This window comes from Alternaria conjuncta (genome assembly GCF_024043145.1).
Source record: "Alternaria conjuncta strain BMP 0040 chromosome Unknown scaffold_2, whole genome shotgun sequence".
Taxonomy (NCBI): domain Eukaryota; kingdom Fungi; phylum Ascomycota; class Dothideomycetes; order Pleosporales; family Pleosporaceae; genus Alternaria; species Alternaria conjuncta.
In genome coordinates this window covers 1,120,072-1,144,083 of record NW_026250091.1, presented here as the reverse complement: position 1 = coordinate 1,144,083, position 24,012 = coordinate 1,120,072, and the positions used below count along the sequence as shown (strand labels likewise).

Genomic DNA, 24,012 nt, shown 5'->3' with positions numbered 1-24,012 from the left:
GTTCAATCTGAACCCTAGCATTCGAATTACCAACGAACTTTCGATGAAGGTGGATGCCAACACGATACTGATATCATGGCGTCCAAGCAGTGACTTTGGGTCGTCAGTCATGAAGACCAATCTTCAATCGGTTGCCGGTCCGCTCAGGTTCTACGATGAAGGGGACATCAACAACACACTCCACTCTTCCGTGCGTGGACGCTTGCCCACAAACACTATCGCCGGCTTTTACCAACCGGAACATGCGCTTGCAGCCTTGAAGCATCTCAGCGGCAACGTAGAATTAGACGCGCATTTGATGTATACTGTGTACTTCACTGCACCAAAAGAGCTCTCCGACCCTGTCATGGCCAATGCGGAAGACATGATCTCGCAAGTTGCAGAAGTGGACGCAGTCTGGAAGAAGCCTCGAGAGGGTATGGTCACATTGCGCTTATCGGGAACGAATCAAGAAAAGGTTGTCGACATGAAGAGGACACTGGAGGCCCTGCTTTCAGGAAGAATAGCGACCACGGGACTAGATGGTCATGCTGAGCGATACGAGATCTGGCACGACTTCTTCGCAACACTATCTGGAGCTGGGTAGCTACAGGACCTAGCACGAGAAAACGGTGTGATCATCATGAGTGATAGGTTCCAACAGCGTCTGCGCGTTCATGATCCTGAACAGGATGATGCACGCATGGGGCTTGTTGAGCATACCCTTGCAGAGAAAGCCAGCATGCAGAGCCCAGAGGAAGAAAGGATCACGGTCCAATTCGATTTGAGAAACTTTCAAAAGCTTCTTAGGTCGGGCATGGTTGCCCGGGCTCGGGACAAATTGGGCGAGTCAAAAGTCAGCCTTGATGTGCTGAAGAAAACACTGGTTCTTCGTTGCCCTGAGCAAACCGCCTGGCTGCTGCTTACATCTGAGCCGAACTTATTCCCACCACCACAACACATATGTCCTATCTGTCGCGATGCGACGAACGACGTTAAGCTCTCCAAATGCGGCCACTATACCTGCAAGGAATGCTTCGATCGTCAACTGGAGGTAGCTTCATCCGACCTAAGCGACGATTACTTTCCCCTAGTATGTTGGCACGAAGACTGCGAACAACCACTAGCCATCGCAGACCTGCATAAATACGCTACCGGAACAATGATTGATGCGTTGCTCAAGGCATCGTTAACTCATCATATCCGATACTTTTCAGATATCTATCGCAATTGTCGAGCGCCTGACTGCAAAGCAGTGTATCGGCGCGACGCATCTTGTAAGATCTTCACATGCCCTACATGTCTGACCCAGACGTGCACTCTATGCCATGCAGAGCCTCATGTCGGTTTGACTTGCGCAGAATCGCATGTCCTCAAGAATAAGCATAACGAGCAGCTTCTGGACGAGTACAAAGCGGTCGCTGGTACGAAAGAATGCCAAAATTGCGCCACACTTATCGAGAAAGTCGACGGATGCAACCACGTCGAGTGCAACGTCTGTCACGGACACATATGCTGGGTGTGTCTCGAGGTCTTCTCACAAATGGGGGCAGTGTACCAGCACATGAACGACGCGCATGGAGGAAATGGGCTGGTGGAATGAACGGACGACGAAGACAGCGACTCCGACAGTGATGACGATGAACGGGAGGATGAAAACGATATCGCAGACTTGATTTGAGCGCATGCTCTGATTGAGAAACCTCTTGTGTGCCTTGTGGATGGGATCTGGAGGTGTTCAAGGCTCCATTGGGGAGTAGGTGGGATATCGCATTCTTCATTCAATGTGACTAAATTCCATAAACGCGAAACAAATAAAGCTTGTGAATGGAAAAGACAGTAGTGATTGATAAATCCTTGGATCAGCAAGCGGAAATGCAGCGTCCTTGAGCATCAGAACCAATGAGAGCTGCCGATGCCTTGGCGATGTGCTTACGAACTGTCGGTCTCACGGATCTGTGGGCATCCGACCGGCGGGTCTGCCCTTCCCTCATTACAAACCTCGCTTGTGTGCTATCGCGACGCGTTAACGGCCGACGCAGCGAGGAAATGTCTGTAGGGCCTTACGTTGATGTGACTGGGGCTCAGTGCTTGATTACAAGTTTCCCGAAAAATTGGTCCGTCGTTCAGGTGATGACAGGCGCTCGGTGCATACGCGGTTGAAGAGGTGAGTATATGTAGAGCAACGCATCTTCGGCTTTTAGATCATTTAACACATTGCATCTCAACATCCCATTTCGAGACATATCGAGCATATCACAGATCATCTCATATACTTACTTCTACATCACTTCCGACTTCCTGCACGACCATTTTCACGATGTCAGAACAACGCAACATTGTCATTGTTGGCGCATCGGGCGCGGGCATACAGGCAACCCATTACATCCTGAAGCACATTCTACCAGCTCTCAAGGCAAAGAATGACGCCAAGTATCATGTCTACAACATCTCGCCATCTTCACAGTGGTACTTCAGGGTTGCCTCTCCACGAGTGGCAGCTTCTACCGAGCGCATGTCGACCGACAAGGTCCTCTTCGATCTGCATGAGGGCTTCAAGCAATACTCCAAAGACGACTTTACTTTCATCGAAGCCTCTGCTACGGGTCTAGAGCCATCATCGCGGCGCCTCCTATTTCGCAGCAACAAGGGACAAGAAGACGAATCATTGACGTATCATGCGCTCGTCGTGGCAACTGGAAGCAAGACTTATTTCCAAGCTTTCTCGATGAGCGCCGATGCTCAAAGTACCCTGAACGCGATCAGCTCGGCAAACGAGCAAATCGCATCGGCAAAGAAGATTGTTATCGTTGGTGGAGGCGCGACAGGCGTAGAATTGGCGGGCGAAGTTGCTGAGCATCGCAACGGCAAGCCAGGATGGTTCAGCAAGGTGCAGCCAAAAGTTGACGTTACCCTGATCACATCGGACAAGCAGCTTCTCCCCGGTCTCCGGCCTGCAATCGCCAAAGTTGCAGAGCAGAAACTCAAAGCGCTCGGGGTGGAGATTGTCTACAACACGCGAGTGGTCGATTCAACGCAGACAAAAGATAGTCGCACGGCGCTGACCCTCAATAACGGTGGCAAGCTTGAAGCAGACCTCTACGTTCCCGCTTACGGCGTTCAACCAAACTCGTCGTGGCTGCCAGATCAATTGCTCAATGAAAAGGGCTACCTCGTAACGAACGATTCCACCCTTCGCGTCGACATCGCAGGCCCCCGCGTCTACGGCTTCGGCGACATCGCATCATATTCGCGCAACAACTACTGGGACATCAACCTGGCTCTACCTACCCTAGTCACCAACATCAAGCGCGACCTGCTCTCTTACAACCCCATGCTTCCAGAGGCGAAACCCAAGGGCAAGGACAGAGTGTACACGGCTAACACGACCGAGTCTATGGTTGTCCCCATCGGTAGTGGAGGCGGCGTTGGTGCCGTATTTGGATGGAAGGTACCTTCATTCTTCGTGTGGGTTCTGAAGGGGAGAGATTACATGTTGGGTATGAGTGGGCTGCCGACGCTGAATGGGGACAAGGTCAAGAAGGAGGTCAAGTGGACGAAGGAGGAGGCTGCGATCTGAGTCTGACTGTTTGCATAGTGAATTTTCGTATTTTCCATAGCCTGCGATGTTTCCGTGTTCTTTGCAGTTGTAGAGTCTTGATAATGCTAATAATACTTGATGTCAAATGTGCTTTCCCAAGACTCTTTCCAAGGTTGTGTGTTGTGAATGGTGACTGCGTGCGGAGAAGGATGCAACGCGATTGGTTTCGAGCTCGCTCCACGACGGCGCGCTCCGCGTCGACATCACTCCCTTCCACCCTTGGACCCCACGTACACGGCGCAAATGCGGGGTGAGTAGGACATCAAATGGATTTCGTACGTCTTCGCCCTGCTGCAGCTATGGTTCGCGCACTGACGACAGCAAGTGGGTGAGGCTACTCGGCGGCTCGTCCCAGAAGAAGAAGCAGGCCGCCCCGAACAACCCGCAACAGCGGCTGGCACGCTTCCGCCAGCGCTACAATCAGATACTGGTACGCCTGGCTGAGTCACCCGGAATGCTGCGAGTCTGACACATGGCAGCAAACATGGCAGAAGTCGACCAACCTCGCCCACGACCGCGAAGCCCTGGGCAACATCCGGCGCGGCTTCCAGGCCCTCACAGCCATCCTCAGCGACGAGTCGCGATCCCCCGCGCCGCACATGTGCCTGCAGTTCGCCGCCGCCCAGCAGATATATACGGCCGTCTCCAAGATCGCGGCGACGGCACACGATGAGGGTACCGTTAGGGACGCCGTGGCCTTCTACAATGCCCTCATCGACAGCGAGGAAGAGGACTTCCTCGAGAACGACGTCTTCGCCGCCTCGCTCATGAACTTCATCGACCGCACAGTCGGGTCTGGCAGCATGGGCATAGGAGAGGACATCGAGGCTGACATCGTGGAGCTGCTCTTCGGCATCGCAGCCAAGATCAGGCTACAGCCAGAGATTCTGCATGTCTGGTTCACGACCACATCCGCAAACAGCGAGGGACGAGTGCTGAACCCCAAAACCGATTTCGCCGGCGTCACACAGAAAGAGGACTTTCCGTTGTGCTATCAGCTCATCGACCATGTCCACCACGAAGGCCGTATCGGGGATTTTGCGCGCACCGGATTGCTGTACATATTCGAGTCTGCGTCTAGGTCCATGGATCTGGAACAGTGGATCGTCAACAGCGATCTGCCTACGCTCATGGCGACCGGCTTGGGAGCACTATACAGCCAGATGAGCAGGTATGAAGCGCACCGAACCCGAGACAACGAAGCTAACATTGTCCAGAAAGCTGTCGATACTCCACCCCGCGCATGACCTGCCTCCTGTCTTACTACTCTCCGACTACACCGAGATGCAGCCCAATCCACAAGCAGAGAACTTCTTCACACCCGACTTCCAGAGCCATCTTCTCACCTTCTTGTCTTACCTTGCCTTCTGGCAAGATGTGCTCGAGCATTGCAGATCTCTGGATGTTAGAGTAACATTGATTGACCACTTCCAAGCTTTGTTCCTCCAGCAGCTATTGTGTGTTACTCTCATATGTCTTCAATATCATGGCTGACTCCGTGCAGATACCCTTCACTGCTTGAGTCGTCCGACGCCGATGGCGGTTCATCCGTCGCGGTACTTACGTACCTTCGCCATATACTAGATGCGCTTGACCACCCCGAGCTCGTGCACATGATGCTTCAGTATCTACTCGCACTCCTGGACTACGCGTCTACCACGACACCACGGTCCCCCGCAGCTGTCAAGCGCCGTCAGTCACTTATGCTGCTTACTGCATCGGATAAAGATGAAGACAAACTGAACCCATCCTTGTTTAATCTGGTCGACTTGGTCTTGGGAAGCACCGCATCGCGCAATCCACAGACGGTCATTGCATCATTGAAGTTGACGACTGTGATACTGAGCAAAAGCCATGGATACGCTCTCGGATCCCTCGTCAAGGTGATGAACTTGCATCATAAAGAACACAATAGAACTGTTGGATCCCTGAACAAGGAGCTTGAGCTGTACCTAAACCTCGCCATCGATCTCGCCGGCTTGGAAGGTGTTGATGAAGCGTACGAGAACTATCTAAAGGATACTCTGAGTTTGTTGGAGTCACATCCCTGCTCTTTGAAGACCATCGCTTTACCCGCGACGTCTTCGAAGAGTCCAGGATACTTCGACTCGACTGAAGCTTCAGCTAGGGAGGTGGATCCACATCAGTTGCTTCCAGAAGATCCGCTCTTCCAGTCTCTCATGGATTTACTACTGAGGTTCCTTACAAACGATGTCGAGACAAACCTGGCGCTTACTGAGGCATTGATTACGCTCGGCACCTGCTCACAACTGCGTCTGGAAGGATGGTTATCCGTGGATCCTGCCGACTATCACTTCGAAAGCGACAGTCCTGAAGTCGAGTCGTTCACGAATGACAACTTGCGCGCCATGTTCCTGGCAGAAAGGTTTCCGAAATGGGAGTCCTCTGCTACTCCTCAACTGTTTGCATGCCTGCAACGTCTCCAGACGCAAGTCGATGCCCTGCGCAGCGATATCAAGGACTGGGATGAGCACGTCGCGAACCGTAAGCATGCCTTCCGCTTCCATCAGGATCTCGTGGAGGAGTCAAAAATGTCGACGCCTCAGTCAAAGCCTGCGCGACCTCCCTCAGAAACTCCAGCTGGATCTTGGACGCCGCAAATACCACAACACGTACGTAACCAACCGACGACGCCCTCCAGGGCGCAATCCCCGAGAGGCAGGAAGGAAACTCTTTCTGAAGCAAGGAACACCCCCACTACATCACCCGCACCATCAAGATATGGAGGCCAGACACTCGTTGGTTCACCTGCCCGAGCATCGTCCCCTATGTCAGGAACATACGCCGTACAGCAGCCTTCTTTGATGTCCGACGTCGACGCTAGCATATCACAGATCAGGATGAGTCAGTTCGGCAAGAGGCGTATTCGCTTCCGCCGGCCGGCTGGATCAAAGGAGGTAGAGGTCATGCTATCGAAGTTCCAACCACCACCGAAGGAACCTTCTGATGACGCGGCGACAGGTGCTGAGGATGCAGAAGACGATGATATTCGAGAGGCGAGCTTGCTACACATCATTACAAACGTGGTCATACTGCAGAACTTTGTGTTGGAGCTGGTTGCGTTGATGCAGGTCAGGTCAAGTCTGTTCAATGAGGTCAGATTCATCTGATTGTAGGTTTGCCGAGGGAAGCGTTTGATGTAGTAAGAATATACCCATTTTCATCTCTTCTTCAGTACGTCCCGAGGAACACATTGTAGACCAGTCAAGATTACCTAGGCATCTTCCGAGGCATCTTCGCGCACGTGCACGTCGGCCGCTTTCGGGATGGGCTCGCAGCGGAGAGTTTCCGACAGCCCCTCCAACGTCATCTTCCACACTTTCACATGTCGATCATTCCACCCCTCATCCATCATCAGACGCTCGCCTGCACGAGCTTGTGAAAGCGCGAACCCGGAAACACGCGAGACTCGAATTCAGGCATAACACCAGGATTGCATGTGCTATCATCCCAAGCAGGCCATGATGAACGGCCAATGGCTTGGGCAGCTGGGCAACTGTGGCTCGGCAACGCAATTCCTCGAGCCGATCGCCGGCCGAACGACATCAGCGCATCGTAACTTCCGCTCGCCCACCCAAGGCGAAATCCGGGGTTTGCCAAGGTACCCCATTGTTTGCCAGCTGCCAGACAAACGCGTGCCAGTCGACACTAAGACACACGGTCTGGGCTCACGCAAGGGCCGAGGCTGGCGGAGCAAATGGGTGTTTGTCCTCACACCCGCGGGTAGTCAAGGCAGGCTTCTGATCAGCAATGTATGGAATATGACTGAATGATTTCCTTGCGCTCGTGTTTTCCTCGCTTTCCTAAACCTCATTTCGAGTCTCCTTCTTGATACCCGTTGCATGGCTGTTGCTATTGATTAGCTTGCTTGCTCTCCCTCTGTCGTCATCTCTAGAAGCCGAGGTTTCTAAAGCGCATTACAGCTCCCATTCCGAAAATTGGGCTACAGCTCAGGGTCGCTCCTCCAGTCTCATAATCTCGTGTAACCCCACGTGCTCGCGCCTTGGACGGCCTTTGGTCCCATTTCCTCGCAGCAAACACCTTCCTGAACCCTTGCGCTCCAACTCTACACAACATGTCTGCGAAATCAGTACAAGGGCCTGGCGGCAAGAAGCCCGCGTCGGCGGCCACAAACTTGATCGGTAAGCCTCAAGTTGTGAATTTAGAGGGTATGCGACCGCGATGGCAGGATACTGACGCGACATGAAGCCGGTGGTGGTGCTGGAATGATGGAGGCACTCGCGTGTCATCCTCTCGGTGAGTTACAACTCCCCAAACCTACACTATCTGCGCGTTGAGTCTAATTGGATATCAGATACGATCAAAGTCCGTATGCAACTGTCAAGACGAGCTCGCGCTCCAGGAGTACGTCCCAAATTACACTTTCGAAGCGGTCGGCATACACTATCCAGAATGTCACTGATTGGTATACATTGCAGGCAAAGAAGCGCGGATTTATTACGACCGGAACTGAGATCGTGAAGAGGGAGACAGCATTAGGCCTATATAAGGGATTAGGCGCTGTTCTCACAGGCATCGTCCCGAAGATGGCCATACGCTTCACGAGTTATGAGTGGTATAAGCAGATGTTAGCGGACAAAGAGGGCAATGTTGCGTCAAAGTCTACGTTTATGGGTAAGTTCGAAGCTCGCGGAGTCGCAAGGCGCATCTTTTCGGAACAGAGTCTACTCAAGAATGACCGAATACTAACACTTTACAGCTGGTCTTGCCGCTGGTGTCACGGAGGCCGTTCTCGTCGTCACACCCATGGAGGTCGTCAAGATCCGTCTTCAAGCGCAGCACCACTCGATGGCCGATCCGCTCGATATACCCAAGTACCGAAACGCCGCGCATGCCATGTATACCGTCATCAAGGAAGAAGGTGCAGGCGCATTATGGCGTGGTGTCTCGCTCACAGCGTTGCGCCAGGGAACAAATCAAGCAGCAAACTTCACCGCGTACTCGGAACTCAGGGCACAGTTACAGAAGTACCATGGCACAACAGATCTGCCGGGCTATGAGACGAGTCTGATCGGGCTGATCAGCGGTGCTGTTGGTCCGTTTACGAACGCGCCGATTGACACCATCAAGACGAGGTTGCAGAAGACGCCTGCGGAGGCAGGTCAAACTGCTATTCAGAGGATAGTAAACATCGGAAAGTAAGTCTTCGGGCGCATCCAACTTTCGAGTGTTAGCTGACAATTCACAGCGACATGTGGAAGCAGGAAGGTATCCGCAGTTTCTACAAAGGTATCACGCCGCGTGTGATGCGAGTAGCCCCCGGCCAAGCTGTCACATTTACCGTGTACGAATATCTGAAGGGTGTGTTGGAGAAAGGAAGAGAGATGCTCCCTGGTGGGGCATACGAGGAGTGAGCTATCATTGTGTTTTCCGGTCTGTTGGAGAGCGCCTGTCGATGAGTATAGGTTACTTTCCAAGCATATTGCAGCATACAATTCCTGTGACATACCACAATATATGCATTCTAGACGCCACCTCAGGAACCAGACTGCATGATAGAAGCAGGGCCGCCAAGGTGCATCGGCCGTCCAGCCCACCTGCCCCACTATAGGACAGCATCACCGCTGGTTCGACGTCAGTGTAAACGCTCAAATCAGTACATTCAACAACATCGCAGCCTCCTCTTTGAGTGTTCCGAAAACCACAGAAGATACTGCAGTAGAACCTTGCCAAGATGCAGTCTGGTATCTCCGGTAACGATCTTCCAGCGCGTTCCAACCTCGCACCCCACTAACAACCCCCATAGCTTCTCAGGAGCTCAAATCCGCCGTCGGCAGCCTCATAACCTCAAGCTCGCAACGCGGAATCCTAGCCACAATCCAAAACGAGACCATCATCCCCAGCGATACCATATCCTCGTCAGCATCGACTTTCCTCGCCGACCTCTCCAATCTCCAATCCAGCATCCAGCCCAATGCCGCACTGTACATTCTCCTCCGCCGCGCCGACTCGCTCTCCTCACCCGACAAATCCCTCGTAGCCGTAACATACGTACCCAATGCCGCGCCGGTACGCCAGAAAATGCTTTTCGCATCCACGCGCCTCACACTCGTGCGCGAACTAGGCGGAGAGCATTTCAGCGAGAGTGTCTTCACGACCGAAGCATCAGAGCTCACGCCGGAGGGCTGGGAGAAACACATTGCGCATACAGCATCTGACAACCCGCTGACAGCGGAGGAACAATCGCTGCAGGATATCAAGGCTGCTGAGGCCCTGGAGAGCAGAGGCACACGCGGCCAGGGTTTGGCCCAAGGAGGCAGGATCGCTATTCGGGCTGATGATGAGATTGGCGGCGCGTTGAAGAAGTTGGGACAGGGTGGAACGGATAACCTCGTGCAACTGCGCATGGACGGCGCGTCCGAGACGCTTCAGCTTGTGTCTTCTTCGTCAGCGACGCCTTCGACTCTCTCCCAGGCTATCGATGCTAAGGAGCCACGGTACTCGTTCTACCGTCATGACGACGCTGCTGCGAGTATCGTATTCATCTCGACGTGTCCGAGCGGAGCGAAGATCAGGGAGAGGATGCTGTATGCAGCGAGTAGGGGCAATGTGGTCAGTCTGGCGCAGAACGATGGTGGGCTCAAGGTGGAGAAGAAGATTGAGGCGACGGATCCGGATGAGATTACTGAGCAGGTTATCCTGGACGAGTTTAAGGTGGAGAAGAAGGAGGAGAGCAAGGGTTTTGCGAAGCCGAAGAGGCCTGGACGGCGGTAGATGGCATCGCAGGTATGGGAGTAGACAGAACGATGGGAGACAAAGCCTATCATCAAAAGCATAAAAGTCAAGATGACAATGGATATCATTCGCATCATACTGCACAAGTCCGACTGACACTGTGCTATTATCTACTCTCCATTCCTCAAGAAACCCCGGTTACCATGCGGCCTCCTCTCCAGCTTCTTCCCGAACCTAACGCCAGGTTTCCCTCCCTTTTTGTCCATCTCACGCCCCTTCAACCAGTGTTCACGTACGTTCTTCGTATTCCTGTTGACCTTGGGCGGCAGCACCCGGTTCTGCTGTGCCAAAACCGCTACGCTGAGCTTGCCCTTCTTCACATCCTTCGCTGGCTTGTCAACGCGCTCGAGGAACTTTATGTGGTGGTTGAGCTTCTCCTTCCTGAGTTCCTCCTCCGTCTTTCCGCGCCGCTGGGGCGGTGGCGTGGGAGGGCGTTGGTCGTCGATGGTTTCGAGGAGGGAAGCGGGCAGGAGACCGTTTGATACGTCGATGTCCATGCGTGACGCAACTTCTGGCTCTTTGTCGAGGGGCCCGGCGGCAGCCTTTGCTTCCTTGGCAGCTTTCTTCGCCAATTTCTTTGCCTTCTTCTCCTCATGCTCGCGCTTTGCAGCTTGTTGGGCGGCAACGAGTTCCTCGCGCGCTTGCCGCTTGGCCTGCTCCTTTGCTTGCTGAGCCTTCTGCGCGCGGTCGGCTTCGGCTTGCGCAGCTCGTGCTTTCGAACCTGCAGCGGCTGTGGTGACTACCTCGGGGGCTTCGTCGTCCGAATCGCTTGCTTCGTCCTGGTCGACTTGGCTTGTTTGCGTTGGGGGTAGTGACTCGATGGGCTGAGAAGCTTCATATCGCTTGTGGCCTTGCTTGATCGCAACGGGCGAATCTTGCGACTCGGCAGGCTCCTCGCTACCAAAGCGTCTATGCGTCTTTTCAGGTTGTGCTGAAGGAGGCGCGTCGCCTTGCGAGGGTATAGGAGCTGTGCTGCTCTCGTACGAGGACGTTGGAATCTCGTCAGGGAACTTGGACGGCGTCTCTACAACCTTCTTCGGGCGGCCTCTGCCTCTCTTGGCTGAGCCTGGTGCTAGCGTCTGGCCATCTCCCGTCTTAGCCTTGGGTGTAGGTGATCCCTCAGGTTGCTTAAATGTTGTGGCGGGCGTCGCGTATACTGATCCTGAACCTGAACCAGGCTGCTGCGCTGGTGTGTAAAAGGACGGATTTTGTGAAGTTGCTGGTGCCTCTTCCCTGCCTTCACCGAAGCTGTCCGTGGCCGTCGAATCATCCGGCGACTTCCTGCTGACTACAACGTGGGGGCTCGATCGGCGTCGGAGTGGCAGAAATTCATCCTGTGTCGGCGTCTGAGGGTCTTGGGTCGCAGGCGCGGCGGCGACAGCGATTGTGTCCGAGATATCCTCTACGGACTCATGCGAAAGTCCTTGTGAAGGCGCATCCAAATCGGCGGCCTGCTTGGCAGATCTCTTCTTGGAGGACGACGTGGGCGCAGACTTCCTCTGCCTTTTCGTTTGTGTCGGCGTCTCTAGCGACTCGAGTTCTCGCTTTCCTGCGGCTTTCCTTGTCGAGCTGCGCGGCGTCGGTGTCGGTGCGCCTGGCGTCTCTGTTCCGCCTCGTGTAGTGACCATTGCGTTTTCGTTGCTGTGGGTTGATACGCGTCGTGTACGAACCGCGGCTGTTCTTGTCGTTGCTGCGTTGGTGGATCGCGCGATGTGGAAAAGATTCTGGCGTGCCAAGATTTCGCGGCCATTGCGGACCCCCGAGACTAGCGGGCCTGGTGAATTCCAAGGATTACCGCATCGCCGTTCACCAACTGTCGAGCAGTCATCTCGTAACTATGTCGACTCCTCGCGCAGTATTACGCTCAGCAAGCGCAGTCGCGCGTCTAGAGCCATGTTTGTCGTGCCGATCGCGTCAAACAACTCTAGCCATCCGCTACAATGCTACGAGATATCCGATGGCCTCGCATTGGCTTGCAACAGGCATGCGAACCCAGAATTATTCCATCAACCGAAAATTGGATCCAAAAGCACGTGTTGAAGTTGATACTCGCGCTCGACTGGGCTTCTACACCATATGCAAGCAACAAAGCGTACTCAATATCGAGCCGCGTACGGCTCTGAGCATCTACAATGACTTCGTTGCGAAAACGAAAACAACTTCCCATAGCGATAACGTTTTGCGGATAGTCGAGAGTAGGTTCGCGGCCCATACTCCCCTCTATAGATGGCACTGACATGAGCAGAATACAACGTCCGATTAATTGATATTACATCTCTTGCGATGGCCACATTCAAAGTACCCGATCTCAGCAATCCAGAGATAAGAGCTCGACTGCCTCCTAGTCAGCACAAAGAAGTCGCTGTTATGCTTCTGCAAGGATGTGCGCAAGCTGGGGATCCTCTCGCGATCGTACACATCCTGACTGTCGTCTACCTTGGCAGTTTGGGCAACCAGCCCGCTCAAGAGATTGTAAGGCTCTTTCCACAGAAAGATATCGCCCAATACCGCCAGCTGCTCGACACGATTGACTTGCAGACCTTGGAAAAGACTCCAACTCTAGTAGTTGAAGTTTTGACTCTAAGAGGACTCTTCCTTGAGCAAGCAGGACAGAAGCAAGAGGCCATAAAAGCATACCAAGAAGCCATCAAGCCTTCAACTCTTAATGATCAAACTGGAAGGCCATTAACGCATGCGATGCAATTTCCCCTTATAGCACCCTGGAATGCGCTCGGTTATCTACTCAAGGCAGACAAAGATCCGAAAGTACAGGCAGAAGCCCAGTCATATTTCCAGAAAGGCGCTCTCGAAGGTGATGATCCGCTTTCATACTACGAACTCGCAGCCTATGAGCCGAAAACAAGCGAAAAGTGGTTGCGGTATACGAGCAAAGCAGCAGCATCCGGTCACAGACAAGCCATACTGGACCTCACTGGCTTCTATCAAGAAGTGGCAGCATCGAACTCGTCTGTTTTAGAAAACGGTAGCATACGACATGCGCTCAACTGGTTACTGACCTGGAGACGCGGAAGCGCCGCGAAGCTTGCGCGAGAGTGGTTACATGTGGCGTCTGTCGTTGGACACAAACCTTCCATGTTACAACTTGCGGAGTATCACAAGTCTATTGGTCATGAAGAAGAATACAGGAATTATTTGCGTATGATAGTCGACTCTGACAGCGCGGCCCTTTACAAAGAAGAGGCACCACAGCTTGTGCAAGTTGCGAGGTTGCGGCTTGCGGGAACCCGGTAACAGCCAATACAACCAGTAGGAGACCATTTCCTGTATATTCCGTTCTTTTCCAGTGTATCATGCGTGTTCGCCGCGCTCATACGCGCAGCTGGTATCGTTTCAGAAGCTACATTCATCTGAAGTGTCCATCAGACAATTACGCAACTGTTCGATGATTCTGCGCAAACGATCTCCACCCCAGATCGATCTCGTACTACGCATTAGACATACATATGTGTGTTGAAAGACATCTTGGTCATATCCTCGACAAAACGACTATCTCCGGATCTACCCCGGCCTACCCCACCTCGGCAGGTGAGCTAATGGCCTTCCTTATCTGGCACTCTGATAGTGGCCACAGCATCCGATGACTGCTTGAAGACTTATGTTCATCGCCAGTATGATCATCTATCTACTTAACACACACCATTCTGCATCTTCATGAAGACATTAAGCACAATATACCATCAAAAATCGATCTTTGATCACTTCAATCTAGCATAACATCTGTTCTCACAATCATGTCGTCTATTATCCCTCTCAACAGTCATCGAAAAGCCTTGATAGGATCACCTTCAAACTTCTGGTCGCACTCTACCAAAAATGGCTTTGACCTCACTCATCCCTCTACGCACTCGTCACCAACTACCGGGCCCACACACACCATCCAGACACGAGCTGATGCCATCACAATCGATCCTTCGAAATCCGCCCTTGTCATCATTGACATGCAAAACTTCTTTCTCTCCGAAGCTTTCGGCCGCGGTCAAAAAGGTCCTGGTCACATTGCCTGCGAACAGTTGGTCAAGTACGCTATCCCAGCTGCACGCAAGGCTGGCATCAGAGTCGTATGGGTAAATTGGGGGCTTACGGAGGAAGAAGCCAAAGAGATGCCGCCAGCTGTGAAACGCGCATTTGGCTTCTTCTCCATTCCGGAAGATGCAGATTTCAAAGCCGACGACGCTTTTGGACACCAAGAAGGAAGCGTGAGCATGGATCGACATGGCAAAGAAAACCAGTCTTTCTACCGTGGTATCGGTGCTGACTGCGGGATGCTCAAGTTCCCAGACGGGAAAACCGTAGAGGGGGGCAAATTACTCATGCGCGATTCTTGGAACGCAGCGCTCTACCCTCCACTTGATGCCATGTATGTCGAAGGCAGCAAGTTGGAGAGTAGGCCTGACGTCTGGATCCATAAGAACAGGATGAGTGGGTTGTGGGGTGCCACGACTCCACTCAAGGAGTTTCTGGATCAAGAGGGCATTAGGACCTTGTTCTTCACAGGTGTCAACACCGACCAGTGCGTGGGTGGAACCCTGACTGATGCATTCAGCAATGGATACGACTGCGTGTTATTAGGTGATGGCTGTGGGACGACCACACCAGACTACGCACAGCAGTGTTGGGAGTATAACGCCGCCAGAACCTTTGGGTTCTGTGCAAGTTGTCAACAGTTTGCCGAGGGCTTGGGTAACTCTTGAATATGTAATCTACGTATCTTCATTCGAATACAGAAACCGACGTAGAAGGATCGTGAGTACACCTGTAAAGTCAATGGTCTCCGTGGAAACTCTTGAAAGAGTTCCCAGGAGCATCTGTGGGACGGTCTAATCCACACATAGCCAAGACCAGTCTGTCCACTTCGTCACCTCCACATCCTATGAAACCCACCTTTCCTGAGCCAACTGCTGCAAAGGCTACTGAAGCGAGACGTTCCGGCTGTTGTCGAGCACGGTATACGGCCTGTTCTTTAGGTACGCCTCGGAGGAGGAGGTCTTGATTCTGGATTATTGGGGAGAGGACCGTGGTACGCAGCAAACCAGGATCGTTTTGTACAAGATCAGTAATTACGTTCTCACTTCTTACTGACTCCCACTGAAGCCCGAAACCGTCCTTGAAGAGAGCCTCGAAAGCGTCCACTCTATACATTGGCCAATGGAAGTATCCCGTGAATATTGTAGTACAGCCGTTTCTGGTTCGTTCGATCAAGTGATTACGTAGCGTGGTGCTCGGTTCTTCGTTCTCCAGGATGTGATTGCTTTGGACTAGAATAGCATTTGGCCATTCTGTACTGAGGCAGTCGATAGCGTCCTTTACCGTGCGGGACTCGTGGACCGCTGCTCGTTGTATCAGACGAGGCTCAATCTTATCTGATATACCGAATGGAGTGGATGTATCTCCTGCTAGTGTAATGACAAGAATATTGAGCATGATGTGCGAAGCCCTTGCCAATGTAACTTTGACTGTGGATGAAAAGGATGGGTCTGGAACTGAAGAATTGGAGAGCAGTAGATGGAGTCTGCTTATAAGAACATAAATACGCGCTGAGCAATCTTCAGCTCATCAAACGAATAGGCAATCCACGCATGATTCGGCATCGTGAACAAGCAAGCAGGGAAGTAAGCTGCCAGCATGTCTGATGGGCTTATTCTTCCGCAAATATGAAGACATGGGAGACGTCCACGAAAGTAAGTTCCACCAGCTCTGCGAAGCATACTGAAAAATCATGTATTAAATTACACAGTTCAAGTTGCGCAGGAGTGGCGCTTCCTGATCAGACGATATCGCCCCGCCAAGGCCGCCGCGGACATCGGAAAAAGCCTCGGCTAAGCAGCGCGAACGCAAGAAGCAGCTCCGATGCTATCCCCCACCCTGGTTCTTCTGCATCATTACCGGTGATACCCCCGAAACATTACGCTGCCCGGTACTGAGGAGGAAACATACACACAATGTCAGGACTGAGGATATTAGTGCCCGTCAAGCGGGTTATTGACTATGCGGTACGTCCATTACACCAACACATGGACATGGCGCATGCATGTTCGACACTTGAAGGCTTGAAAGAATGGCTCCGAGGATGAAAGCACTCAAGACGGCCGTCCCAACAGCGAATGGCACTGACACCACGATCAGGTCAAACCCCGCGTGAACCGCGCCCAAACCGCCGTAGAAACCGCAAACGTCAAGCACTCGATGAATCCCTTCGACGAACTCTCCATCGAAGAAGCCGTCCGCATGCGCGAAAAGAAGGCCCACCACGCAAACGCCCCCAACGTAGAAGAGATCGTCGCCTTCTCCGCCGGCGTCCCCAAATCCCAAGACATCCTCCGCACAGCCATGGCCATGGGCGCAGACCGAGGCATACACGTAGTCGTAGAAGAGAAGGACGCTCTAGAACCACTGGGCGTCGCGAAGCTTTTACGGAAAGTAGTAGACGAGCAAAAGAGCAATCTTGTAATTCTAGGCAAGCAAGCCATCGACGACGACGCGGGTCAAACAGGACAAATGCTCGCAGGGCTCCTCAACTGGCCGCAAGCAACACAAGCCTCCAAAGTCACAATCAACGATCAAACCGTCGAAGTCGTCCAAGAAGTCGACGGTGGTGTGCAAACAATCAAAGCCAAACTTCCCATGGTCATCACCACGGATCTGCGCCTCAACGAACCCCGATACGCTAGTTTACCCAACATCATGAAGGCGAAGAAGAAGAAGCTGGATAAGAAGAGTCTGAGCGACTATGGGCTGGACACGGAGATCAGATTGAAGACAGTAAAGGTCACCGAGCCACCACCACGGAAGGGTGGTGTCAAGGTAGAGGATGTGGATGGCATGATTAGCAAGTTGAAGGAACTGGGTGCTTTGTAAAGAGCATGCCTATGTATCAATATTCCAAAAAGACTGCAATGCAACAAAAATGGACCGATCCTCGCAGCGTTTGTGCGACTACAACTTGTCGCCCCATACATTGTCCCCCAAGACCTCACGATCCTCCACGTCCAGCTTCCCATAGCCTGGTTCTAGCTTCCTCACCCTCAGATCCTCCTCATCTTCACTACTATATTGCACGTTCTCGTTTTTGAGATACTCCTTAACTCCATCGCTGTCTTCCTCGCTCCGCTTGACATACCCACCAGTATAATCGTGCGACTTGACCCTCTTGACACCCACCCAACCCAATCCCTTCTGTAGCCCGTCCAACTCCTCCGCCTCCTGCTCGCTCAGCCCCTGAGCCCTTTTCAAAGTCAGAAGGGAGTTGATCCTTTCCGAAGTCTCCAGGTAGGATGACCGGTCTTTCTCATTCCATTTCGCGCTGTATACGTCTGGCTGTTCGAGATCGACGCGTATTACTTCCCACCAGTGAGATCGCATGGCTTCCGAGAATGTTCCGTCGAGATTTTCCTGCCTTGAATCAATGCGGTAGAATGCTGTTGTGTTGCCGTCCAAGGGATCTGTCCAAATCGCGTTTACCTTCTTTTTCCCCGTATCACCCTCTTCGCCCGTGTCTGCATCGGGGTTACAGCCTTGCAACACGCGATCAGCCAGTTTCTTGTCCGCTGCTTCTAGATCGTTGAACCACGCGACGATCTCGAGGTATTGCTCCGGATTTTTGGGGTACTCTAGTTCGATGTACCATTTTTCAGCGAGCGTGGTACCGGACATGGTGACGCCGACACTAGGGTATTCATATTGGATGCGATCGTGGCCGGTCCACTGAGAAGGGATCTTAGGTAGTTCAGCGGAGGCGACGCGGAATGAGGGTTTGTCTTCGGAACGTGAGTGGGAATGGATGACTAGGTAGACGGAGTTGACAGACATTTCGGGTTTTGGGCAACTTCTTGACTGAAGGCTCGGAATAGGAGATGGATGTACTCGTAATATAACTTAGGCCTCGCGATGGACAAGCTTTGTGTGGAGTGACCCTTTTTGCTAACAAACCAGTACGGTTGCGTGAAAGCACATCTCAACATTTGCTACTACCCGCTACCACCTACGTTTGATCTATGCATGTCTCTAACCTATCTTAGTTTCCAAAACTAACAGCGACAACCTCCCACCAATACCTAGTCATGACACTCTTAGTCCCATCATCAAGCGTCATCGGCTGATGAACAACGTAAAAAGTGCTATCCATCATGTGATCATTTAGCTCCGAAACATCCCATAGAGACTTTGGAGCTCTTGTCACCTTGATACCGGCTGCCCTGAACTCGTCTATATGCTTCTTGGCTTCATCGACCAAGAGCTGCCGAGCGACGTCCTTAACGGGGTTATGGCCAGAGATTCGTACGTCTTCCTCGCAAGATTTGCTATGGACTAATTTCGTCTTCCACCGCCCACCGTCTGCAGCTACCACCTCCACTTCATCGTATGTGTTGTCACGGTCTTCAAGCTGGGCGAAATCCTGATCATGCCTGATCTTCTCCGCCCAACTGAACGAGGGTCTCCTACGCTTTCCATCCTCCCTAATCTGCTGAGCAGTACGGAGGTGGAGCTGGAATCTGAGAACCATGTAGATGATTTGTGTAGCCATTGTCTTTCGTGGAAAATGATAGAGATGAGAAGAGGGACTCTGTATTGCTCATGAACTCTTTTATACACGTCTCTGGCTACCAATGAGACCGCTGATGCTAGTCGCGTGGAGGAGCCATGTTACCAGAAGCACCTTAGATCACGAGGATTGCGCGGCAAAGAAACTGAGGAAGCTTCCCGTAGTAAGACCGCCAACCAAAGATAGCGACATGAAGCTTCCTGCTGCCTCAAGTTCTTCCGGTTCGACCCACTCAGCGAAACCCATCATGCAGCTGCTACCCAAGTAGCCATTTGTTATGCCAAAGAGTAGCTGTACAATGAAGAGATAGAAGAAATCAGAGTTGACGGCGGCGCCTTTCCCACCAATGTTGCAGAGGAAGTACAAAGGTATGAAGAGTACACGCGCGATAGACAGGAAGAACAAGAGGCGTGGACGATGCGTAAGACGAAGGGCAGGTAGAGCGGGTCCCACTCGACCCATGAGGTCACCAAGGTTCCAGAAAAAGAAGCCTAAGGGGATAAAAGTTGCTGGTTGGAAAAGGCGAGGAGCCGTTGCTGGATCGCGTACGCTTAGTACTTGTGGCGTGAAGACAGGGAAGAACATGGTAATTGCAAAGGTGATGAAGACAGCGCCAGCGAGCCAGAAGAGCTTCTTGAGCATGCGCGTCAGCGGTACACTCTTGCGCTCGTTGTGGGTCGGACCGTATTCGGGTCCTTGGTCGTATGATGCTTGCGACATGCGCTGCTTGGAGCTAGCCCTGGAGAGGAGGTAGAAGAAGGCTACCAATGTTGCAGCGGATACAGCCGTGGCGGTCAAGAAGTAGATGAAGGCAGAGGTGCTCGACTCTTGCGGCGCTCCGTCGGTATGCTGCTTCTTAGGCACAGACAGAACCGATATGATCTGGGTGATGGAAGGCAAGACACCGGCAATGCCTTGACCAGACATGATTCCTTGGGTATATTCCTCTCTTCCAAAGCCCGATACATATGCAAAGACACCGTTCTGGCACAGGCCTGTCGCAAGGCTGGCGCTTAACACCATGAGCATGAGGAAAGCGAAGTAGACACCGACGGATATGGTCAAGAAGAACTTTGTGGATATGGCGAGAAGGGTGAAGACGACTGCGTTCAAGGCGAGCGATGCGACGATGCGTTTGGGGTAGTTGGCACGAGCCTGGAGCTTGGTCAAGACGATCATGGAGCCGAGGTTGCCTACGGTGGAGACGCAGAGGATGGAGGACTGGAAGTTGCGGAGGAGGTTGTCGTTGGACTCGAAGCGTCGCTGGAAGTACGGGGCTGCTGCTAAGAACATGTTCCTAGTATAGTCAGTATCATGGCTGCAGTGGTGTCTGAGGTACCCACCAAGCCCATAGCATGGAGACACCCAACAGGGTGAAGACAGCATAGTCCGTCCACGAAAATGCCTGATCCTCGCGCTCGATACGCTCGCCATCTGGCCGCTCAGACCCTCCTTCTAGTGGCTCATACGATGCCGACGAGTTCTCGCGATCGAATATCTGGCGGATGCGATCCATGATGGGAAGTGTCGTCGCGTTCGAGGTGCTCTCGGGGATGTGCTGCGGAGTTGCGGAGATGCCGATACACTTCTACGAGGAAGGGACGTCTTCAAAAGGGAGACGAACACTGTACGAGTGGATACAGGCGGGCATGTTCAAGCCGTGTCGGTGCTAGTAGGACTCATGATCATATCGCGTGGGAGCGCTCGAGAGTCGACGGGTGACACGCGGGTGTAGATCGCGCTAGCGGACTGGGGCTCTGCCTGCGCGGCATGTGGAATGCTTTGATGTCACCTCCCCGCGCTGCCCCTCCGATTCGCTGCACCATCTCACCACCAAATACTTAGCTGCGAGCATCGAATAGACCAGACGTTGCTTGCTAGAACTACATCTTCTCTCGTTGCCACAAACATGTCGTACCAACTCCCACCCAATACAATCTCCATCAAGCGGAAGCGCACCGATGCGCCTGTCGACTCTCTTAGGATCGAACACGCCGAAAAGGACATCAAGCGACAAAGAAGCAGCGACTTTGCATACAAGCGTCTCACCAAGCCGGGCGACGATGTCCAACAGGAATCAACACCACCCACGCCGACTCTCGCGCGCCGTTTTCGCCTCGATCCCGTGTCCAGGATTGGTGCAAAACGGCATTTCGTAGAGGAACAAGAGGTCACCAAGGAAAACATCCCAGCAGGCGGACAAGTGCAAGCACCAATACCAGAACCTACACCAGACTCTACACCGCGACCACGAAAGCGGCCAGGCGCCGGCAGCGCACTACACCACTCAGCCAAACCCTCGATACACCGGAAACCACCCGTCACCGAGCCCTCAGAAAACGACGTACGCAACCTAGAAGCCCTGTCAAAAGAGGTGGAGAAGGTAGATAATCTCGAAATATCCCTCCCCTCGCCTTCGAAACACAAGCCCAAAGTGCCAGCGAAACGCTTTGCAGAACGGCACCCGGACAAGGCTGCAGCCCTCGCAGCCCAAGATGGCACAATGGCTGATGGCGACGCCATGGATATTGACAGCGAATACGTATACGATCACTACGTCCGGGAACCCGTTCTACCAGACGCCCCTGCCCCGACAGGCACAGTCGGTCTTCTAGTTATCAGCGAAGAGGACGCAGACTGGTGGGATAACGACGAGAGCAGCGACCGAGAGTTCGACACGGATGACGAAGACGAAAATGCAGAGGATTACTACGCCAACGACTATCCTGAGGACGAGATGAGTGACGATGACGAGTTTGATCGGAATCTGTACCAGTCCAAATACCGCCATGGGAGTGACGATGAAGAATACAATATTGGAGACGACGACGATAATGCATTGGCAAGCGGGGAGGATGAGGACGATCTGCATTTCAAGATGACGGTACCCAAAGCACAGAGAGTGGGATATTGGGGTATGCAAGGGGAGTCATAACATGGTCGTCTACTAAGACACTGTCCGCTTTCGCCGCACATCGGCCATGTTATTTTCTAATCGTCTTTCCCTAGAAGCATTCCCAATATCTCGTCAGCATTAGACTAGAGATCAGGCCTCTGCAAAAGATCAAAGGAATGCCATTGATTTCATGTGATCGAATCACACTATCAACGTCTAATACTCCTGGTAATCATAAAAAACAGAGAGGGTATCATGTCAAACTCCCGACCCCAAATAATACATGAACCAAAACCGAGGGTACATTCCATAGCCCTGCCGAAGCGTGCCACCCCATGTAAAGCCATCATGTGAAAGTCATGTCCCATCCGTGAACGCCACTGCATCTCTGTACGCTTCGATTCCCATACCCTCCCATGGATTGTCAACGTTCGTCTTCGTAACGTTTTCCTCGTCATTGTCTTTACCCTTAGCATAGGACGGCTCCTCCAACATGGCTTTTTTAGGAAGAAGAGCCTCCTCCTAGATGGCGCTAACACTCGCTATACTGCCCTTCCGCTGTTGGCCAGGTCCGGGTAGTTGTCCAGGGAGTATCTGTCGGGGTCCGCCTGTACCGATAGCACTTGGCCTCCTGCTCCCTGCTCCACCATCCAGACCAGCGCTCAGCGGGGCGCCGAATCCAGCGCTTTGCGGAAAGTGCTCATTGGTGGCACTCAATGGCGCGCCCATCATACCGAGAGCCATTCCCCTTCCAGTGCTCATATTATCACCACCCGAGAACATGGACCCGCCTCCGCCTGGGGGTGCGCCAAGTGCTGAGCGGATCATGCCTTTCATGCGGATGTATTGGTATTTCGAGCGTTGCGAGGTATGCGTGTATGTTGCCATGGGCCGTGGCCGGTGTCGAGAGAGGGCAGCCATTATAGAGTCTTTCTCTTCGTCGGAATCAACAGCGCCCGAGGGCTCGAGATCTTCGGGGAGGGGCGCGTTGGCATCAATGAGAGACCCTAAGAATATGTCAGTATACAATGTCTCTAGCTGGGTGATCGTGGGATACATACGTTGAATCTTAGCCTGGTTCTTCTTCTGATATTGCGCCAGCAACATGTCATATGGTAGACTTCGTCCTGGAACGGCCCTCTTCAGACCCATGCTATGGCTCTTGCAAGTCAGACTTCTTGCGCAGTATCCGCCGTTTGGTAGGGAGACACCGCATTGCCTCTCAACATCGACTGGGCCTTTAGGCTTTGCTCCCTTCTGCTTGGGTTCATCCTTCTTCTTCTTCTTGGCGTTCGGCGCCTTCTCCGCGTCTCCGTCGAGTTTCCGCTTTTTGCCCTTCTTTGCGCCATCGCCGTCTATCGAGGCACCCTTAATGGCTGACTTGCGCGACTTGCCGCCCTCGTCATCTTCACCCTTCTCTTTCCGCAGAGCTGCGTCTTTGGCTTCCTTGGCCTCCTTCTTCTTCTTTAGCTTCTCCTGCTTCTTGTTCAAGCATTCACGAATATGCGCCGCAGACGATGCGCGAAGTACGGGTCGGCGACAGTGTTTACACTGTACTGTGTCCACTTTATCGTCTAGGGGTCGGCCGCTGGGGAAGCCGGCAATCGTTTTCTCGTCCAGAGGATTGATCACAGGCGAGGTGGTCGACGGAGCGGGGGCTTTGGTCTCGACATCTAATAACATGTTAAACCGCTGTGTAGACTCACGTGCATGTACAGATACAGCGCGTTGTGGGTGACGTACTGGTCGCGTCGCTTTCCTTCCAGTTCCCAGATATCGACGGCTTCGGTACCGGCTTCTTGATCTTCAACTTGATCCTGGCTTTCTCCGATTTGACTATGTCTTTCACTGCGCTTGTGTCCAGTAGGCTAGAGTTGCCTCCAGATTCTGTGGCTGAAGGTGCTGCGGTACATTAGTTCCATCGTAGCGGCGCCGGGGAGGGGTGCGGAGTTCAGCTCACCCTTTCGTGTGCCATTCGTAGCCATGTTGGCGGCTCTACGACGCCTGCGGAGTGCTTCGGTGGACCTCTAATCACTCCGAGGGATCTTCCCAAGTGTAGTGGAGACGTATCCGATGTTAAAATGTCTCTTGCTGATGGAAGGCGACAGGTCTGGTTGCATGCGCTGCTGATGGCGGCCTCCGGTCGCGTCAAGCAGCCGCGCATCGCGTACTAACCCGAAATGGCCAGCTAGTCAGGTG

The 24,012-nt window shown here is 52.9% G+C and overlaps 13 protein-coding genes across 13 annotated transcripts; 9 read left to right on the top strand and 4 right to left on the bottom strand.

The window, feature by feature from the left end:
* Positions 1 to 109: 109 nt before the first annotated feature.
* Positions 110 to 586, top strand: J4E85_001500 (uncharacterized protein; the record flags this gene model as incomplete). Its single annotated transcript, XM_051465785.1, has 1 exon — positions 110 to 586. One exon carries the CDS (start codon positions 110 to 112, stop codon positions 584 to 586), a length of 477 nt encoding a protein of 158 aa, XP_051330342.1.
* A 1,713-nt stretch (positions 587 to 2,299) lies between these two features.
* Positions 2,300 to 3,559, top strand: J4E85_001499 (uncharacterized protein; the record flags this gene model as incomplete). The annotated part of the gene is made up of 1 exon (XM_051465784.1): positions 2,300 to 3,559. One exon carries the CDS (start codon positions 2,300 to 2,302, stop codon positions 3,557 to 3,559), a length of 1,260 nt encoding a protein of 419 aa, XP_051330341.1.
* Positions 3,560 to 3,665: 106 nt separating this feature from the next.
* On the top strand, positions 3,666 to 6,711 carry J4E85_001498 (uncharacterized protein; the record flags this gene model as incomplete). Its single annotated transcript, XM_051465783.1, has 6 exons — positions 3,666 to 3,692; positions 3,839 to 3,855; positions 3,902 to 4,010; positions 4,060 to 4,751; positions 4,798 to 5,037; positions 5,085 to 6,711. 6 exons carry the CDS (start codon positions 3,666 to 3,668, stop codon positions 6,709 to 6,711), a joined length of 2,712 nt encoding a protein of 903 aa, XP_051330340.1.
* Positions 6,712 to 7,676: 965 nt separating this feature from the next.
* Positions 7,677 to 8,976, top strand: SFC1 (Mitochondrial succinate-fumarate transporter; the record flags this gene model as incomplete). Its single annotated transcript, XM_051465782.1, has 6 exons — positions 7,677 to 7,743; positions 7,811 to 7,858; positions 7,917 to 7,966; positions 8,041 to 8,236; positions 8,322 to 8,760; positions 8,811 to 8,976. 6 exons carry the CDS (start codon positions 7,677 to 7,679, stop codon positions 8,974 to 8,976), a joined length of 966 nt encoding a protein of 321 aa, XP_051330339.1.
* A 320-nt stretch (positions 8,977 to 9,296) lies between these two features.
* J4E85_001496 (uncharacterized protein) lies at positions 9,297 to 10,336 on the top strand (the record flags this gene model as incomplete). The annotated part of the gene is made up of 2 exons (XM_051465781.1): positions 9,297 to 9,315; positions 9,369 to 10,336. The coding sequence occupies 2 exons, from the start codon at positions 9,297 to 9,299 to the stop codon at positions 10,334 to 10,336; spliced, it is 987 nt and encodes a 328-aa protein (XP_051330338.1).
* A 131-nt stretch (positions 10,337 to 10,467) lies between these two features.
* Positions 10,468 to 11,985, bottom strand: J4E85_001495 (uncharacterized protein; the record flags this gene model as incomplete). The annotated part of the gene is made up of 1 exon (XM_051465780.1): positions 10,468 to 11,985. The coding sequence occupies one exon, from the start codon at positions 11,983 to 11,985 to the stop codon at positions 10,468 to 10,470; it is 1,518 nt and encodes a 505-aa protein (XP_051330337.1).
* Positions 11,986 to 12,640: 655 nt separating this feature from the next.
* On the top strand, positions 12,641 to 13,609 carry J4E85_001494 (uncharacterized protein; the record flags this gene model as incomplete). Its single annotated transcript, XM_051465779.1, is given in 2 exon segments — positions 12,641 to 12,829; positions 12,848 to 13,609. The coding sequence occupies 2 exon segments, from the start codon at positions 12,641 to 12,643 to the stop codon at positions 13,607 to 13,609; spliced, it is 951 nt and encodes a 316-aa protein (XP_051330336.1).
* A 500-nt stretch (positions 13,610 to 14,109) lies between these two features.
* On the top strand, positions 14,110 to 15,069 carry J4E85_001493 (uncharacterized protein; the record flags this gene model as incomplete). The annotated part of the gene is made up of 1 exon (XM_051465778.1): positions 14,110 to 15,069. One exon carries the CDS (start codon positions 14,110 to 14,112, stop codon positions 15,067 to 15,069), a length of 960 nt encoding a protein of 319 aa, XP_051330335.1.
* Positions 15,070 to 16,317: 1,248 nt separating this feature from the next.
* On the top strand, positions 16,318 to 17,233 carry J4E85_001492 (uncharacterized protein; the record flags this gene model as incomplete). The annotated part of the gene is made up of 2 exons (XM_051465777.1): positions 16,318 to 16,368; positions 16,502 to 17,233. 2 exons carry the CDS (start codon positions 16,318 to 16,320, stop codon positions 17,231 to 17,233), a joined length of 783 nt encoding a protein of 260 aa, XP_051330334.1.
* Positions 17,234 to 17,311: 78 nt separating this feature from the next.
* On the bottom strand, positions 17,312 to 18,184 carry J4E85_001491 (uncharacterized protein; the record flags this gene model as incomplete). Its single annotated transcript, XM_051465776.1, has 1 exon — positions 17,312 to 18,184. The coding sequence occupies one exon, from the start codon at positions 18,182 to 18,184 to the stop codon at positions 17,312 to 17,314; it is 873 nt and encodes a 290-aa protein (XP_051330333.1).
* Positions 18,185 to 19,037: 853 nt separating this feature from the next.
* J4E85_001490 (uncharacterized protein) lies at positions 19,038 to 20,433 on the bottom strand (the record flags this gene model as incomplete). The annotated part of the gene is made up of 2 exons (XM_051465775.1): positions 19,038 to 20,214; positions 20,261 to 20,433. The coding sequence occupies 2 exons, from the start codon at positions 20,431 to 20,433 to the stop codon at positions 19,038 to 19,040; spliced, it is 1,350 nt and encodes a 449-aa protein (XP_051330332.1).
* A 393-nt stretch (positions 20,434 to 20,826) lies between these two features.
* J4E85_001489 (uncharacterized protein) lies at positions 20,827 to 21,852 on the top strand (the record flags this gene model as incomplete). Its single annotated transcript, XM_051465774.1, has 1 exon — positions 20,827 to 21,852. The coding sequence occupies one exon, from the start codon at positions 20,827 to 20,829 to the stop codon at positions 21,850 to 21,852; it is 1,026 nt and encodes a 341-aa protein (XP_051330331.1).
* A 483-nt stretch (positions 21,853 to 22,335) lies between these two features.
* Positions 22,336 to 23,798, bottom strand: J4E85_001488 (uncharacterized protein; the record flags this gene model as incomplete). The annotated part of the gene is made up of 4 exons (XM_051465773.1): positions 22,336 to 22,820; positions 22,875 to 23,486; positions 23,557 to 23,715; positions 23,774 to 23,798. The coding sequence occupies 4 exons, from the start codon at positions 23,796 to 23,798 to the stop codon at positions 22,336 to 22,338; spliced, it is 1,281 nt and encodes a 426-aa protein (XP_051330330.1).
* Between the last annotated feature and the right edge of the window lie 214 nt (positions 23,799 to 24,012).